This window comes from Agelaius phoeniceus, chromosome 1 (genome assembly GCF_051311805.1).
Source record: "Agelaius phoeniceus isolate bAgePho1 chromosome 1, bAgePho1.hap1, whole genome shotgun sequence".
Lineage (NCBI taxonomy): Eukaryota > Metazoa > Chordata > Aves > Passeriformes > Icteridae > Agelaius > Agelaius phoeniceus.
In genome coordinates this window covers 48,552,228-48,568,281 of record NC_135265.1, presented here as the reverse complement: position 1 = coordinate 48,568,281, position 16,054 = coordinate 48,552,228, and the positions used below count along the sequence as shown (strand labels likewise).

At 39.7% G+C, this 16,054-nt stretch overlaps 1 protein-coding gene across 6 annotated transcripts in view; it reads left to right on the top strand.

Moving 5' to 3' along the window:
- Positions 1-16,054, top strand: part of ELMO1 (engulfment and cell motility 1) — a 303,458-nt gene that overhangs the window by 269,495 nt on the left and 17,909 nt on the right. For all 6 annotated transcript variants that reach the window (XM_077178465.1, XM_077178469.1, XM_054637468.2 and 3 more), the window contains 2 exons: positions 4,646-4,809; positions 10,424-10,536. In XM_077178465.1, coding sequence (XP_077034580.1) covers positions 4,646-4,809; positions 10,424-10,536 — 277 coding nt within the window. The remainder of the gene's footprint in view (positions 1-4,645; positions 4,810-10,423; positions 10,537-16,054) is intronic.

The window sequence follows — 16,054 nt, the reverse complement described above, 5'->3', positions numbered from 1 at the left end:
GACTCTTCTGAGTACTCTGAAAACATAACCATTGATCTAGTTGTAACAATTTATCCTTTGGAACAGACTAAAAAATGTCTCAAATTACCTGCTGCACACATTAAACATGTAAAGTTTTCATTAAAGGAGTTGACAGGCTGATGGTAAACTGAAGTTGTTTCCTTTCCCTTCAGAATTAAATTTTCTTTACAGCCTCCTTTGTCAGTAAGCACTGTTCATTAAGAGTGATTCGACTATTTCATTCTACAAACTTGTTTTTGCCTGCCTTGTGGATTTAACTGAATCTTTGTTACACTGAAATTATCAAGCTGGATCTCAATTACTAAATTGTTTCTACCTTCATTCTTTAATTTGTATTAACCAAGCTACTTTTTTTTCAGGAACACTTAGATAGGAAGGAAGCTAAGTATGAATTTTTTAGAACCAATTTGCAAAGAGATGTCTTTCCTCCAGTTCCCTGTTTGTTGGCTGGATGATTTTTAAATGGTCGTGTGAAAAAGCTACTGAATGAGGGCCTGAAACTTCTCACATCTTAGGTTCTTCAAGTCTGGTTGTAGAGAGGAGTCTCCAGATGAAGGGCAGTTCAGTGGCTGCTCTTTTATCATTGCTGCAGTGAGGTAGGGGAATCACACCTTGCAGTACTTGATAATGTTGAGCCAAATCAAGAAAGCACTGAACTAAGCACATCATTGTAATGTGGGTTGTTTCTAAGTCTTGTCTGTGCAGAAGGAAGGTGAACTGTGAAGATTAATAGCAGTAGGTCAGCATTACATGCTGACACACCCAAGCCCCTGAGTCACCCATCCAAGCAGCAATCAGTGTAACAACTCCCCCAAAATACAAGAGGTACAACTTAGAGGCTTCTCTGATGGCATGCAGACGTGTTCTTGCTGCTGTCATTGCGTATCAAAGGGCGTGATTATCCAAGTGAAACACTGATATTGTGGGGAAACTGTGAGAAGGGTTCATCTCCTGTCTGCTGCTCCACAGATCAGAGGATCATGGTGTGATCTGGGGCCTTAAAGATCATCTAGTTCAAGCCCTACCACCATGGACAGGGACACTTTCCACTTAACCAGGTTACTCAAAGCCCCACCTAGCCTGCATTGAACACTTCCAGGGGTGAGGCATCCACAGCTTCACTGGGCAATCTGTTACTCTCACAGTAAGAATTTTTCTCATACCCAATCCAAACCTACCCTTTTTCAGTGCAAAGCCACTACCACTTGGGTAACATCCCAGATGGGTTGTTGTGAACATCTGGGCCTTCCGGCTGTTCTGGAGGAGGTTTCTGAAAAGATTGATGCTGTGAGTTTGTAGAAGGAATGTATCTGGTGAGTGGAAGGCTCAGACTTAAATTTCCAGAATCCTGCAGGCCAATGCTGGGTGTCTGAGAGGGCCGCCTGGCTTCTCTAGTCAGTACCAAGAGCAAACTTTGCATCAGTATGGGGTCAGGAGAGTAGAGAGGTTTGTGCTTTCTGTAGCTGCAAGCAAGCTGCTGAAATAAGATCAGTGAGAAGGTTTCTGCAGAGTTTGGCCCTGATAAACTGCTCCTTTTGGTATTAACAATTTCTCACTCTTTTTATTTTGACCCCTTGTTGTACAGCCCAAGTTCAGACCTCAGCTCCATCCAGGAAGAATTGACTTTATTTGCACTGGCAAAAGTTGTCATGGCAAGAAAGAGAGAGGAGAGGGGATAAATGTTGGAAAGCCAAAGTAGTCAGAATATGATATGACAAAGATGAGGTCGAATAAGCAAAACACATAACAAAATAGACTAAAACAGCTTAATGAAAAACGTGTCATGGCAGGATAGTAGCTGTAGAAATATGTTAAATGGATACAAAATCTGGGAATAAAGTCCTATGTGTTTAATTGAAAAAAAAAATTATTGTTTTCTTCCTATTGTCTTTCTCTTCATGTGTTCAGTGAATTTACCTCTCTTAGCTGCAACACAGAACTTGGATTCTCTTACCCATACAAGAGGTTGTCAGATAAAAAGCACATGATTTAAAGTAAATGCATCCTCTGAAACACTCATTTCTCAGTAAGAGTAGCAAAGCATAATGTAATTAAAACAACTGTCTACAGTGTCTATGTGCAATCACATTGAGTGGAGAATACATTTAATTTCATTGTAAGGTCAGATACATGAGGAGGAAAGGTTGATGCCGCCTCTCAGAGAGCAGTAATCAAAGGCTGGCAACTGAGCATTGGAAATTGAACAGATTAGAAGTCCTTGGCAGTGATTCCCAAATGCTCAGGAGACTCACTAGAAGCAGCAGCTTTGACACTTTGGCCAGCTAGTTAAACAGTGTTGGCTATAAACATTACAAGGCAAGAGATTGTCCCCTTACGTGCTGGTCCAGGGGCATACACTTCCTGCCTTCTCTCTCAGGGGCAAGGGCAGCCTCTAGACCAAGGGGCTCTTTCATGATACCCCGTGAATGACCTTCCACACAACAGCAGAGAAGAGGAATTTTCATTGTTTGCATCTTAACTCTAAAAATTAATTACAGAAAAGGGCGTTGCAAATAAGCCTAAGTGACAGAGCTCCAAATCTGCTAGATTTGAACCTCTTTTTGAGAGTTTAGCCAGGAATGAGAACTGCTTCATGTGGATAGTTTAGAGATCAGACTGGAAAGATCCTCATGCATGTGATTCCCTAAAATACATTAGTTCTTAATTTGTTTGTCCATTTGTTTTATGAGAAAAAGTGCTTGTAAGAGACAGTTTCCCTATTGTGAGTCCCTGAATTTAGGAAACTAAATCTATATGTAAGCAACAAAGAATCAGATCTCTATAGAAATTTGAACAAACTCATGAAACTGAAATTATATGCATGAATAAGTGATTGCAGCATTATATTTATATTTAAAAATAATTCTCAGTGATAGGTAGTCATTGTCAAGAAGGCAGAAAGACAAGACAGAACATATTTTTAAACATCCACCTTGGCACTAGAATTATTTCACTCTTTCCTGCTGTTCCTTGGAGGATGTTTCCTTTGTGGACATGTTCTTCATTACATAAGCCCTTTTAGCTGTTAAACCAAGACCCAGTGAAATCGGTAGAATTATGCCACTCACCTTGTTGGGCATGATCCATCAGCATTCAGGTTGTTTGGGTTTTACAGTGGTTTGTCATTTCTGAGGTGTGACAGCACCTTTCCCACTTGGACTAGTGTGGACTAGTGAGTGCACCGCAAATGCAGGTGAGGAGGTGTTAATTCCTCTGAGCAGTCAGGTGCCAGTCAGGAGTTCCTCTTTCAATAGGGAAGTAGCTAATTCTCACTGGTAGACCAGCTAAGTAATTCTTCAGTTCTTTAGTTGCTTAGTTTCACCAGCTGGACCAGCTAAAATGAGTGCTTAGATCGCATCTAAGAAGGTACATCTCAGGAAGCAAAAATAGAAAACAGTGCAGGCAATGAGTTAGAAGATTGAAGCAACACATGTGAAACAATTAAATATTTATGAAAATAGAAGGTTTTGGAATTATTAGGGAACCTCTGAGTGGCTGGCTTTCTGTTTTAAGATGCATGGTGAAGATGAAAGAATAGAGGAAAATTACCAGCACAGTAAAAACTTTGCCTTCTGTTTGTGTAACTGTTGATTTCTGTCATTACCATTTTGATACCAGGAGCTGTAACCATTTCCTACTAGTTTTTAGCTTTGGCATTTGGGTGAGATGGACCTTTCTGAGTATTATAAATTGTTCTTTCAGCAAATTTAAGCACATCATCAGATAAATATTTTGAAGTGTGTAACTTGCACTATCCCCAAGGAAATGAGTCTAGGATTATGGAGAGAGAGAAAGTAATCTCTCATATGTATTTATCTGAACTAGATCCAAGCAATTCTCCTTAGTTAACTGTGTCTCAGCAGTTTTGTCCTGAAAAAATTATTATTATGCAGAATAGATGGCTGTTGCGTAGCCATCCTTCATTCTCTTTTTTGGTTTGCATTGTTTATGGCATTTATTCAAAAGCAATCCTGTAATATCCTTGGCAAAGTGATCTCTCTCTTTCTCTGACTAATGGTCTCTCTTAGTGAGTTCTCTTTCCTTCACTGTGTATGGCCACAACGTGCCTGCAGTGTAAAGCTCTCACGGAATCTCAGAGGGGTTGAGGTTGGTTTTACCTCTGGAAATCATCTGGTCAGCCTTCCCTCAAGAAGGGCCATGCAGAGCCAGTTGCCCAGGACCATGTCCAGACAGTTTTTTAGTGTCTCCAAGGAAGGAGAATCCATCACCTCCCTGGGCAACCTGTGCAAGTGCTTGGTAACCTTCACAATGCAAAAATGTTTCCTGTTGTTCAAAGGGGTTTAAAGGGTGTTTGAAGTGTTTCCAGTTGAAGTGTTCCAGTGTGTGCCCATTGCCTCTGGGTGCAAGGGATAAAAGGAAGCAATGGGCCACCCTCAAAAAAAACCATGTTTTGTCACAGAGCAGATGAGCTTTTGATGTAGGCTGTGATGGCCTGTCAGAAGTTGGCTTATTTTCTGGTTATGTTGCTGAAAAGTTGTCTAAGAGACCACATAATCTAATCATGTTCTGTACCTAGAAACCTTAGTGTGACCCAGAATAAGATTTGGAACAAAAACACAGAAAGTGTTAACAAAGATTCTTTTTCTTTCCTTGTTAACTGCAGGTAATGCAGGTAGTGAAAGAACAGATAATGAGAGCACTCACTACCAAGCCTAGCTCTCTGGATCAATTCAAGAGCAAACTTCAGAATCTCAGTTACACAGAAATACTGAAAATACGCCAGTCTGAAAGAATGAACCAGGAAGATTTCCAGTCTCGTCCAATTCTGTAAGTATTGTCTTCTCTCCCCACTCGTTTTTTCATGGAAGGATTAACAAGGGAGAATGACATTTGTGAGCTCTTCTGGGGAATCCCAGGGAGAAAAGCTGTCCAGGGATCTGTGCTCAAAAGCAGTAGTGAGGCATCTGCTTAAAGTACATGTTTTCTTCTGCTGGGAATCATAACTTTTTCCTTGAGTTCAGTGAAACCAGATTTGGCAAATCCCAGCAGGATTTCACTTGGCTTATATATATGAAACAGTGCTTTGACATTTCCTAGCTCTGCAGGATTGTGAGCCTGATTTTGGTGCTAGTAGTCTTTCAAGATAAAATCGAACTAATCAAACACCACAACTTTGTCTTCTGTTCAAGGCCTCTCTGAGCAAGACAGGGAGAAGCCCAGAAGAAGAGGAGCCAGCACACACTAACTTTCCAAAAGAGTTGTCCTTGTATATAACATTATTATAAATTGGTGTTAATGACAAGCATTCATTTACTTATTTGTAAATAGCAACATTCTGGCAGCTTGCCAATCCTTTGCTTGTTGTTTACTGCAAAGTATGGAAGGCTAATATTACCTCCATAGCTCTTTCTCATGTCTCAGAATACTCTTTGTTCTGTTATATGAGGAGTGGAGGCTGCACTTGGCTCTGGACCAGGTCTGGGCTTGTGGCTGAACTGATGGCACAGGACAGATGCAGACTCTGTGCTGTGCAAATGCTGTACTGAGAATAGCAGGAACCTTTTGAGATCAGCTGAGAAATGGTGAGGACTCCAGAAGCATCAGCTGAAATGTCATGAAATCCTGACTGTTGCAAGTGGAATACCTCATGACACTCTAAATCTTCTTTTCCAAGGTAAAAGTATAGAAATGGATTTGGACCAGAGCATTCCAGGACTCAGAAGCAGGATATTAATTTGGATTTGTTTCTAAAGGTTACAGATATCTAAGTACAAGCTCTGGGGACACATTCCTCCAGGGGCAGCAGGGCAACAGTGGAAGTGTAAGCAAAATAGAATTATAAACTAAATTTTAACCATACCAGTGTGGATCAAAGGGGGGACTGCTTCTTTTATGTTTCCAATGTTAGAAGATACAACCTAATGCCCAATTAAAACTGATGTCACTCATAGTAATGCATCAATTTAAAAATCTACGAATGGTTTCAATTAGTTTTGTTTTGTTACACTGCTCAGAAAGCCCCTGCAAAGCCCCTGCAACATTTAGCAGTTCCAAGCTGCTCAGAACTGCGAAGCTCATCACCAAAGCTTCTCATCTTCCCTGGTTTCCCTATGACTCAACAGTTTAAGTATAATGCAGGTCAATTATTTATGTTCTCTTGCACTATCACCTAGCACTGAAAGACTTGCCAATGCCTTGTGCAAGCTCTTCATTTACAGTGCCACTCTAGCTAGTTGCTGCCACAGTGCAGAGTCTCCTTCCCCATCATGGAGCAAGTGAAACAGCCAACAGAAATAGTTAAAAGCAACTGAAGTGTTACCAGACAATCATTTCAAATTCAGGATAAAGGCTAAGCCTAAAGGCTATAAAGGCTAAGTAAATCGATAAGGTGTTTAAGCAATCACAACTGCATTTGCAGAGATTTAACTCCATGCATTTGCATTTTGATTACATCCATGATCACTTGTTCTTGACTGTGAAAAGAAACAGTCCTTTCATTTTGTGCTTTGATTTGATTCCCTGTACTGAACTCTGTCAAATTGCATAGATGGCACAGCTGATAGAAGTACAGAATCATGGCCTCATTGTAGGTAAAGAGACTGTGAGTGAAAAGAGCAATCGTGGCTGTGCTGTATATTTTAAAGCCCTGCAGATATGCTAAAAGAGATTGTGCACAATGGTGCCTGTAATATCAGCAGACCTTGTTTAATTCTGCTTGAGAATATGGCAATCAGGGAATGGCTTTTCCTGCCTTGAACATGATAGAAGTCTTTCTTTTTCTATTCATTGTATGAAGCACTGTGGTTTTAAGCGTTCAAGCTGCTGGATAAGAGAAGCTTTGGTGAAGTTGTGTTTGAATGTAAACTGGAACGTGTTGCCTTAGATCCTCATAACTACAACAACCTTGTTTTGCAAGGATTAGTTGTTTCTTTTATATGAGCATTGTTGTATCATGTGAAGTAAAGCTTTATCAATATCTACTTTTGATTAGGAAAAATAGAATGTCCTTCAGAATAGATTCAGGGATTTGGTATCATTATTGGTCATCCAAACTGCCATTCCATAATGAAATGTTAAAGTATCCCAGTTTCATTTTGAATGGCTGCAGAAGAAGTTGGCTAGGAATCCTGTGGATCTATAGAGGACCAGAGATCTCCTTGACAAATTGAATGGCAACAGAGATGGATGCTAGATAATAATTTGGCATCCAATTAGGAACTTGCTGGTTAAAGGAGAATTAATGGCAACTAGGGAGCCATTACTAAGTAACCTCTGTGTGAAAATCAGCAACACAGAGAGAAAGAGAGGAAGGTGTCTGGATGCTTTTCTGCTTTTTATCTTACATATTTCTCTGCAATGTTAGAAAGAGCCACTGCTACTCTGAATGCATGATCAGGAGAGGGAGCATAGCTAGATGCCAGAAAGATAAAAGGACAAAACACATGAAACCAGTTCTGGGATTACTCTTCCATTGTATTATAATAATTTAAATGTCTGAAATATGCCCCATCCTGGAAAGAAAATAACTATCAAGTGAGTCTTAACTATAAGCTGAAAAGGTCAAAGCTGGAGACAGTTTAACTGCCGAAGAAGAATTTGTCTAATGTGAAAAACTTGAAAATAATTTCTAATGATTTTCAGATATTTTAAAAACGAGTAACTGCTGTTATTATTGCCTCCAGTGTTAAGACCAGTGAGATCACAAAATTAGCAATCATATATTTTAATGTGTGTTTCCCTCCACCCCTCTGTCTCATCAGCGCACAAACTTTTTGCGTTCTTATGGGCTAGAAAGACAGTAGGAAACTAATGGCAGTTTTTAAAGTCACTGTCTCCTTAGACTTCAGTCTGTTCTCTCTCTTCACAAAGCACAAAATGTTAAGCAAATGTCATCTGAGGGACAATAAATAAATATTCACAAAATGTATTTGCATTTATGATCTTCCTTTAGCTGATTGTTCCTGATGGGTTTTAAAATTAGGCAGGACGTATTTCTTGCACAAAGATTTTTTTTCCTAACCCTCCTGTCTTTAGACACTGATGGTGAGGAACAGAACTTTGTTGCATTCAGGTGGCTTTCAGAAGAAAATAGAGTTGGTTTGATTGTTCTGACCCATTTCTGTCACCTCGAAATGGTGCAACAGAAACCTTGACAGTGAGGAGCACTGTGTGGCAGGATCACCTTGCAAAAATATATCTGGAGTCATGATGTCAGAAAAATGGCTGAGAACCTTACAAGTCAGAGTAACCATGTGTTGGCATGAACTGCTGAGGACAGTAAGTGCAGAAAGTCACCATGGCAAGGGCACGATGGTCTTACAGGCTTACACTAAGTTGAGAGTTACCAGAGACTGTTTCTGCATGGAAAAATGAGTTGTCTCCATAAGCTCTGTGTGATCAAGTTCAAGGACCATCAAACAGAAGAGAGTAGCACACTGAGCTTCACGACTGTGAGAGCAAAAATGTATGTGTGCAGAGGGCTTCCAGAACATAACCAAAGGTCCCTTCTTTCTTACCACCCTTTCTCCAGTGCAAAGTCTGCCTTAGGCACTGAAGTATTTTAGAGATGATTACCTGTTGCATTTTGGATTGGTTAAAATGTCCTTCTCTTCCTCTGGTTTGTTAAGGGCAGGTGGGGCATTAGAGGCCAGAAGACAGAATGTTATGAGCAAACATTCAGATGTTAATGTGCTGGGTGACCCATTCATTTTTGGTTTTTTGGTAGTGTCTTACAAATATACTGTTATGATATCCTTAACTTCTACTTAATGATAACCATCCACTTTCTGAGTTAAACTACCTAACTATCAAACTGATGTTTATACCAGTCTTGAGTGTTTGAAATTACTCCAGCTGGAGATTTAGTCAGCAGCCTGAACTGCTGAGTAATCCACACTTGCGTTTTGACACTGTTATCCTCAGCCCCTGCTGTCGGGTTTTACCTGAGGAATAGAGAAGCTCACAAGCTCAGTAAAGGCAAGACATTTATTCAAGCATAAAATTATTTTAATCACAGTATTTAACCATTCAACATATTTATATCTTAGATCCCAATGGGAAAACAATAGTGCTTGAAAATTCAAGTCCTAAAGGACTAATAACACATTTCCAAAAGATGGCCTGTTTCTATAGTTACACTGTTTCCTTGGGTTTTTGACCAGCTAGATTTTCACAGCTTGTAAATATGCAGTGGGTTATGCATCCAATCATTTCGTCAACACCTAGGGGAAAGAGGGCATTTTATTTTAAAGGCCTAATCTTTGTAGCAGAGGATTGGCAGTGATTTCAGTGGGGGTCTGGCAGATCAAAGGCATAGGATCCAAATGAGTGTGGAAATCAGTAGAGAATGGGCTTCCTAAGTTTTCAAGAAGGGAAATTTTTTTTTGTTGTCTCTATGGGATACCACAGCTTAGCTTCCTTTTGATGATGATTGCTGGAACATACTGCCAGACAGAATGATTTCTGGTATTACCCAATTTGCACAGCAATGCAAAATTATGGTTCTGACAAACTTCATATTTTATAAATCTTCTACACATTCAGTTATTTCTTTTTAATCTTACTAGGCTTGCTGTCGAGTTGATGTTTAAACCTGTCTTTTATGTATTCTTAATGAATCTAAGTGAGGATATAACTGATGAATTCAGACATCTGTGAATCCATGTGATGGTGTATGAAATTAAACTTTAAATATCATGTGCATATGTTTTCTGCCTAGTTCTTGACATGTTGAACTCTTATCAAAATAAGATGGAGAAAATTGATTTTCTGAAGAATGTATATGATTATTTCTAGATGTATTGTAGGTCTCTGCACTCCTGTGCAAAGATGAAGTTGGTTTCTTGGGTGTTCCCTAGTCATGAACTAGTCCTCCTCAAATTCTGATAATAATAAAATAATCAAATTATATGAAATTAAGAACAAGAATATAGTGCTGATCATTATTAGTTTTGCTCATTGGCATTGCTCCCTACTTTTTATTGTTGTTTCAAAGTGTTCTAGCCTTCTTGTGTTGCCCTAAATAATACTGCTAGAGAAGTGTACCGGCATAGGATCATGCAACAGAAGGTGACAGACCCTAAAATAAGCTTCACAGGGCTCCTATGATGAAAGAGAATTATTTGCTGTGGAAAAATCTTGTTGATGCATTATAGCAAGTGTTATTTTTAGAATGAGGAAAGTAATATAAAAACAAGCAACTTGTCTGAGTCATACACTGATGTTGTAACAGGGAGATGTCTACAACAAAGATATCCTGACTCCCATTCTTCGTTAAAAGAAAAAGGGGTTTTTTTCTGGGGCAGACTAGATTCTGACCTGGGCTTGTCTGTGACTGATGTCCTCTTCAAACACCTTGCAGAAACATCTTATGAGACTCTGTTTCAGAGGAAGGAGGATGGTCTTTGATTGAATTTTACAAGTGCCTACTTTCTCTCCCAAGGGAACTAAAGGAGAAGATTCAGCCAGAGATCTTAGAACTGATCAAGCAGCAACGTCTCAATCGGCTTGTGGAGGGCACCTGCTTTAGGAAACTCAACAGTCGACGTCGGCAAGGTACAGCTCAGACTCCCCAGTCTGGCTTTATTTTGTCACTTTGGTCTCTAAGTTGAGCTGAGGAATACTGTTTTCATTGGCAGGATCCTTGGTTGTAGTGCTGTCTTGACTGCTTTTACCAGGAGGCATCTGAAAGCATCTCCAAGTTACAAATTTTCAGGATTTCCTGTTTCCCTGAAACTGGTTTCAGCCTTATCACACAAATGGTCTGGAACAAGTTCAGCCTTTGACAAAATCTCAGGCAGTGGTCTCACATTCTGAAATTAGTATTTTGATTTCTGCCTGAATGTCCAGACTTCTTGTTCATCTCAAAACAATGTCTTTGCAGGAATAGCACATGAAACTTGAATTTTAATCTCTCAGTCTTTGATCACCTTTATGTATGCAACAAGTTCATTCTGTACCACTTCCTCTAGTACTGCCTGTCCTTTGTTTTAGTCTTACATTGCCGTATAATTTTATTATGGTGTTTAAACATGCTTTTTGCAAGCACTTCTATCAGTAATTCGTGTACCTTCTATGAATACTTGATTGATATGAGAAGATTATTTTCCCAATTCTATGAGTCATTGCTCATTCTATGCAGTAAAACTCCCTATGGTTCTTTTCCCTTCAGAGATGCACGTTTCTTTCTCCAGATAATGTAATGGGGACATAGTGTAAATTCAGGAGATTAATTAGAAGTCATATCCAAAATTTCTCTTTAAATCCCTCATTTTGTGAGGATTCAGATTACTGTTTGTTTTCCTCTGTAAATACAGAACAAATTAGAAAGTTACAAAAGCTAAGAGTAAAAACTGACAAAGATCAATATTTGAGACCTTCAGATTAATTGGGGAAAAAGTGCATTCTTCACAGAGAGAAGTATCCCTGCAATGCCTCCTTCCTTAGAAACAAGGAGGCAATTTTCCTTAATGTAGGTTATTTGTAACCTCTCTGTCAGGCATACAAACACCTCTGAAGCCCACTGCACAGACAAATGGTCAATGTTCCACTGTGAGTTTCTGTACAGACTGGATAGAGAGGCATGATACATGATTCTCCTTCACCAATGCACTTATGGAGTGAAAGTAGGTAAAGTAATGTGTAGTTTGTCTGGCTACCAGTAGCGAGGGTTGTCTATTTTCTTCCTCTCACAGCCTAATCCAAATGACTTAAATTCAAGGGAAGGAGCAGGATTTGTAGCAAATATTCTTCTTTTGGCTGATCTCCAAGAGGAAGATAGACTGTTTATTTTATCTTAAATTGTTGTTAGTTCATGATTTATAGGATCAAGAGCCTTAGGGACTATAAATTCATTCAACTTATAAGAGTACAGTTGAAGCTAAAAAATAATTATTTTTTTTTTAAATCAATGTGATCTTCTCATCCTCAGTTGAGAGGGTTGCTTCCTATCGTGCCTTGGAGTGAATTCTATAGGTCATGAGATTAATTGCTTTGATGTCATATTTATACAGGGCCAGAAATAATTCACAATTCTTTGGAAACAAATAAAACACGCAACCATGCCTCAAAGAACATTATCTTCACTGAAATAGATTGTTTTTCACAGATGGAAGCCCATTTAGGAGGTCATGTTTTCACATGCCCTTGAGAGTTGTGTATGCTTTATGATAGACTTCCTGTATTCCCTGAAACAGAAGGGTAAAATACCATTTGTGGGGGAGGTAGTAGACACAAAAGCATTTAGAGGATGATGATGTATGGGGCCACCAGGATTAAATTCAGTATGGCCAACCCTGTCCTGGGGTGCATCAGGCACAGCATTGGCAACTGGGCAAGGAGGGGATTGTCCTGCTCTGCTCTGAGCTGGGGCAGCCTCACCTTGAGTCCTGTATTTAGTTTGGGGCACCACAATATAAAAAAAGATATTAAGCTGTTAGAAAGCATCCAAAGGGTGGCAACAAAGATGGTGAAGGGCCTTGAAGTAAAGCCAAGTGGCTGAGGTCATTTGGTCTGTTCAGCCTGGAGGAGACTGAGGGGAGACGTCACTGCAGTCTGCGACTTCCTCAAGAGGATAAGAGGAGGGGCAGGTACTGATCTCTTCTTTATGGTGCCCAGGGACAAGACCTGAGGGAATGGCATGAAGCTGAGTTCAGAGGAGGTTTCAGTTGGATATTAGAAAAAGGTTTTTCACGTGGAGTGTGATCAGGCACTGGAACAGGCTCCCCAGGGAAGTGGTTCAAGAAGCATTTGGGCAGTACTCTCAGGCACATGGTTGGGATATTTGGAGATGGTCCTGTGCAGGACCAGGAGTTGGACTCCATGATCCTTGTGGATGTCTTCCAACAACTCATCATACTCTGTGATTCTGTGACCTAACATAGTGTGATTTAATGAAGCATGCTTGGCTCGTAAGCCATTCAATCAAGGTCCTTTTTAGGTATGTACAGTGCCTGCCACAGTCCAAATAGCAAATACTGCCAGATCACAGGGAGTGGAAGAAGCTCTCTTGAAAGCATTTATCCTGCAGGGTCTCCTGTTCCCCAGAGCAGCACAAACTGTAAAACCAGGGCTGTTGTGATGTCAAGAATTAGAAGATGAAGTAAAGTGAGTGGAGGATCCAAAGTTTAGCTAGTGATGCTAAATGTTATGACAGTAAATCTTTCAGATAATTCCTCTAAATGTCCTGATGAAAACAGTAGAGGTCCCAGATTCTGAGTGTGTCTTCTGTTATCTTTGTCCCACATGCCCATCTCCTCTCTCTAAACCCACCTCCCTGTACAGGTGCCCGGTGCTACCTCAGGGGATTCAGGAGCCCTTGTCACCTGCCTGGTGCTCCCACTGAATCCATTAATTATGGAGCATTACCAAGGCTCTAAAAGGGCTGTGGTCCATCCAGGTTGGCATGGAACTTAAACAAAACTTAGTACTGCTCTGAGGCATCACGATTTGCCTGTTATGTGGCAATCTACTTGTAAGAGTAGCATGATCAGGCAGGTGTTAATACTAAAGTGTGTATATGGATTTTTTTGCCTTTCCTATGATTATTTTCTTCCCTTTAAGCAATCCTAGAACAAATGTCATGAATCTGAAGATTGTACAAGAGGAACCTGAACGTGCCCTACACAGAAGCTGAAAGCATTAAATTGCCCATTTAAAGATAATTAACCAGCCCTAGCCCATGATAAAGACTCCAGAGCAAACTTCTATTAAGATTGTTGTTTGAACATGTGGTAGGACACGCATGGTTAGCCACAGTAAGTTGAAAAAATTGACTTACAAAAAAATGAGAAGGGAGTTTACAGCCTCTTATGGCCTTTTGAGAAGAGATTAAACACTTCCATATATACTTAGCATTGGAAAGCCTCCAATCCAGCAGGTGATTCACTGGGGGGGTGCTGAAGATTAAGCCATGAGGTATCTATATTCAGATCTCTGCTTTTTGTGTTTCAGCACAGGATTATCATAGCAGGATCTCTCTGTAGCTGAAATTCAGAAATATCATTGTTGTCCCAGCAGGATCCTTAGCACTTCCAAAAAAATACATGGCCTTTCCCCTGCAAGGTTTTCATAGGAGAACTGCAGCAGTAACTCCTGAGTTTTTGTTAAGTATCTCAATCATTTGGAAATGAAACAGCAAAATCTAACCTAGCCTTCTGATCCCTGTTCAACAGCAGATCATCCTGCTCTGCAAATCCCCACTTTGTTCCTGGGCCATGAACATCTGCTGAAAGATAGATCTCTTCAGCTTTCTCCTTCCTTAGATAATTCCTAAAAGAAAAGGGAGAAGAGTAAAGCAAAAACCTGCCAAGCACTCTACACCCCCAGTAGTTATTATTTCCAGTTGAGCTAAATAGCAGATAAAGGCATTTTATTGAGGATAATAGATACTTGTAATGCTGTCATCCAGTGCATTTGTAATATATGTTGCTGGGTACACTCTTGAAAATAAATTTCTTTTTTACCTTTATAAAGATTGTGGAGAAATTGCATGTTGTTGAAGTGGTTTTGCAGCCAACATGAGGTTTCTCAAACAGTAATTTTTGGAAGCAAGGGAAACCCTGCTGATACCATTAGATTAAAAACACAAGGTGCCATGGAAGTAACCTGGAAAGAGAAACAAAAAATCGACTGAAGAGAGGTTTTCCATCTCTTGCTAGGATAAGTAACTCACAGTTCTGAACAACACACACTTTGACTTTTTTCTGCCAAGCTCTTTTCTACTGTTACTTCATCCTACTCTCCATGTTCCCACAAAAAACCTAATATTCTGTGAGTACATGACTTGCTGAGAGGAGCCAGTTAACCAAATATGTCTCCAACAATGCCACAGGTCAATTATTTGCCTGTTCTTGGAAAGCTTCCTGGCTTGACCTTGGCAGTTTAGACAAGTTGGAGTGAAAATGTCAATGCAATTTTAATAGAGACAGAAAAATGAAAAATAGAAAATATGCATGCCTACATGAATATATAGATATAAAATCTACACAAATGCATGTTTTCAGAGATCTGTTTAAAAGCAGGTTTCTCTTGCTAAATCTATGAGGATGCTTTTCTTTGAACAAAAAACTAGTAACCTTGAACGTATCTTGGGAAAAAATACATATTCTCAGACTTCTGTTCATGCATATCTGAGCTATTTTCTCCCTAGATTCTAACAATAGAGCACTTCTGTACTAACCACAGAAGTCCTTTACCTGGAATAGTATTGTTAGAGGCATATGAGTCATTGGCCATTAATGCACTTGGAAACACACTGTGTGAATGGCCAGGCACTCTGTAGCCCATCAGCAAAATGTTCTGTGCTCTGCTATTTGTTCACAATTTTGAATATTACTTTTGTAGCCAAATTGTAGGTGATTTTGTTATTTGGGATTTTTTTTTTAACCTCATCTATAATCTTCAACAATATGCTGTGACATATTTAAGCCCCTGCCTGCTCTAGCAAATATCTGAAAAATCAGAACAATTTGCTTGGAAACTTTTCAGATTAAAAACCAGAATGAATAATTCTGTTTCCCAAAAAAGAATTTCTAGCACCCTGATGTAATTGCATCAGTGGTCAGTGAGCTGAAAGACATAAGGAGTTGCTGGAAAGTATAAATAATGTAGTGTCTGAAAACTGTGATGAAATACCAAGTCCACATCATCTCTAAAGACTGTGGTTAGTGTCTGCCCTCCCTACAGCTTCTTGCTCTGAGCAGGAGGTAGGTGTAGTAAAGCTGGATACAAAACAGGCCACAGAAGGGACCTAGTCTTTGGGGAAAATTCTTAAGCCTGGGCCTAAAACCAAAACAAACCCCATTCCTTCCTGAACTCACAGTTGCCCTGTTCCAGCTGGGCACATGCACATGGATCTGCCAGATGTGGAGTACAGGGACTAATAGGGAAGGTCTGTCCCAACTTTAAACCTTTTGTAACACAGCTCTGCAGACTTTGGTTTAAGAGTTTTGGAGGGTTTGAATAGTAGTTTTTCTTTGTTTTATAAACACCACTTTTGAGTCATAGTAGAAAATAACTTTTTCTTCTGCTTATTTTTTTATTTATCAATTTTGAGCTCAAAGTAAATGCTGGC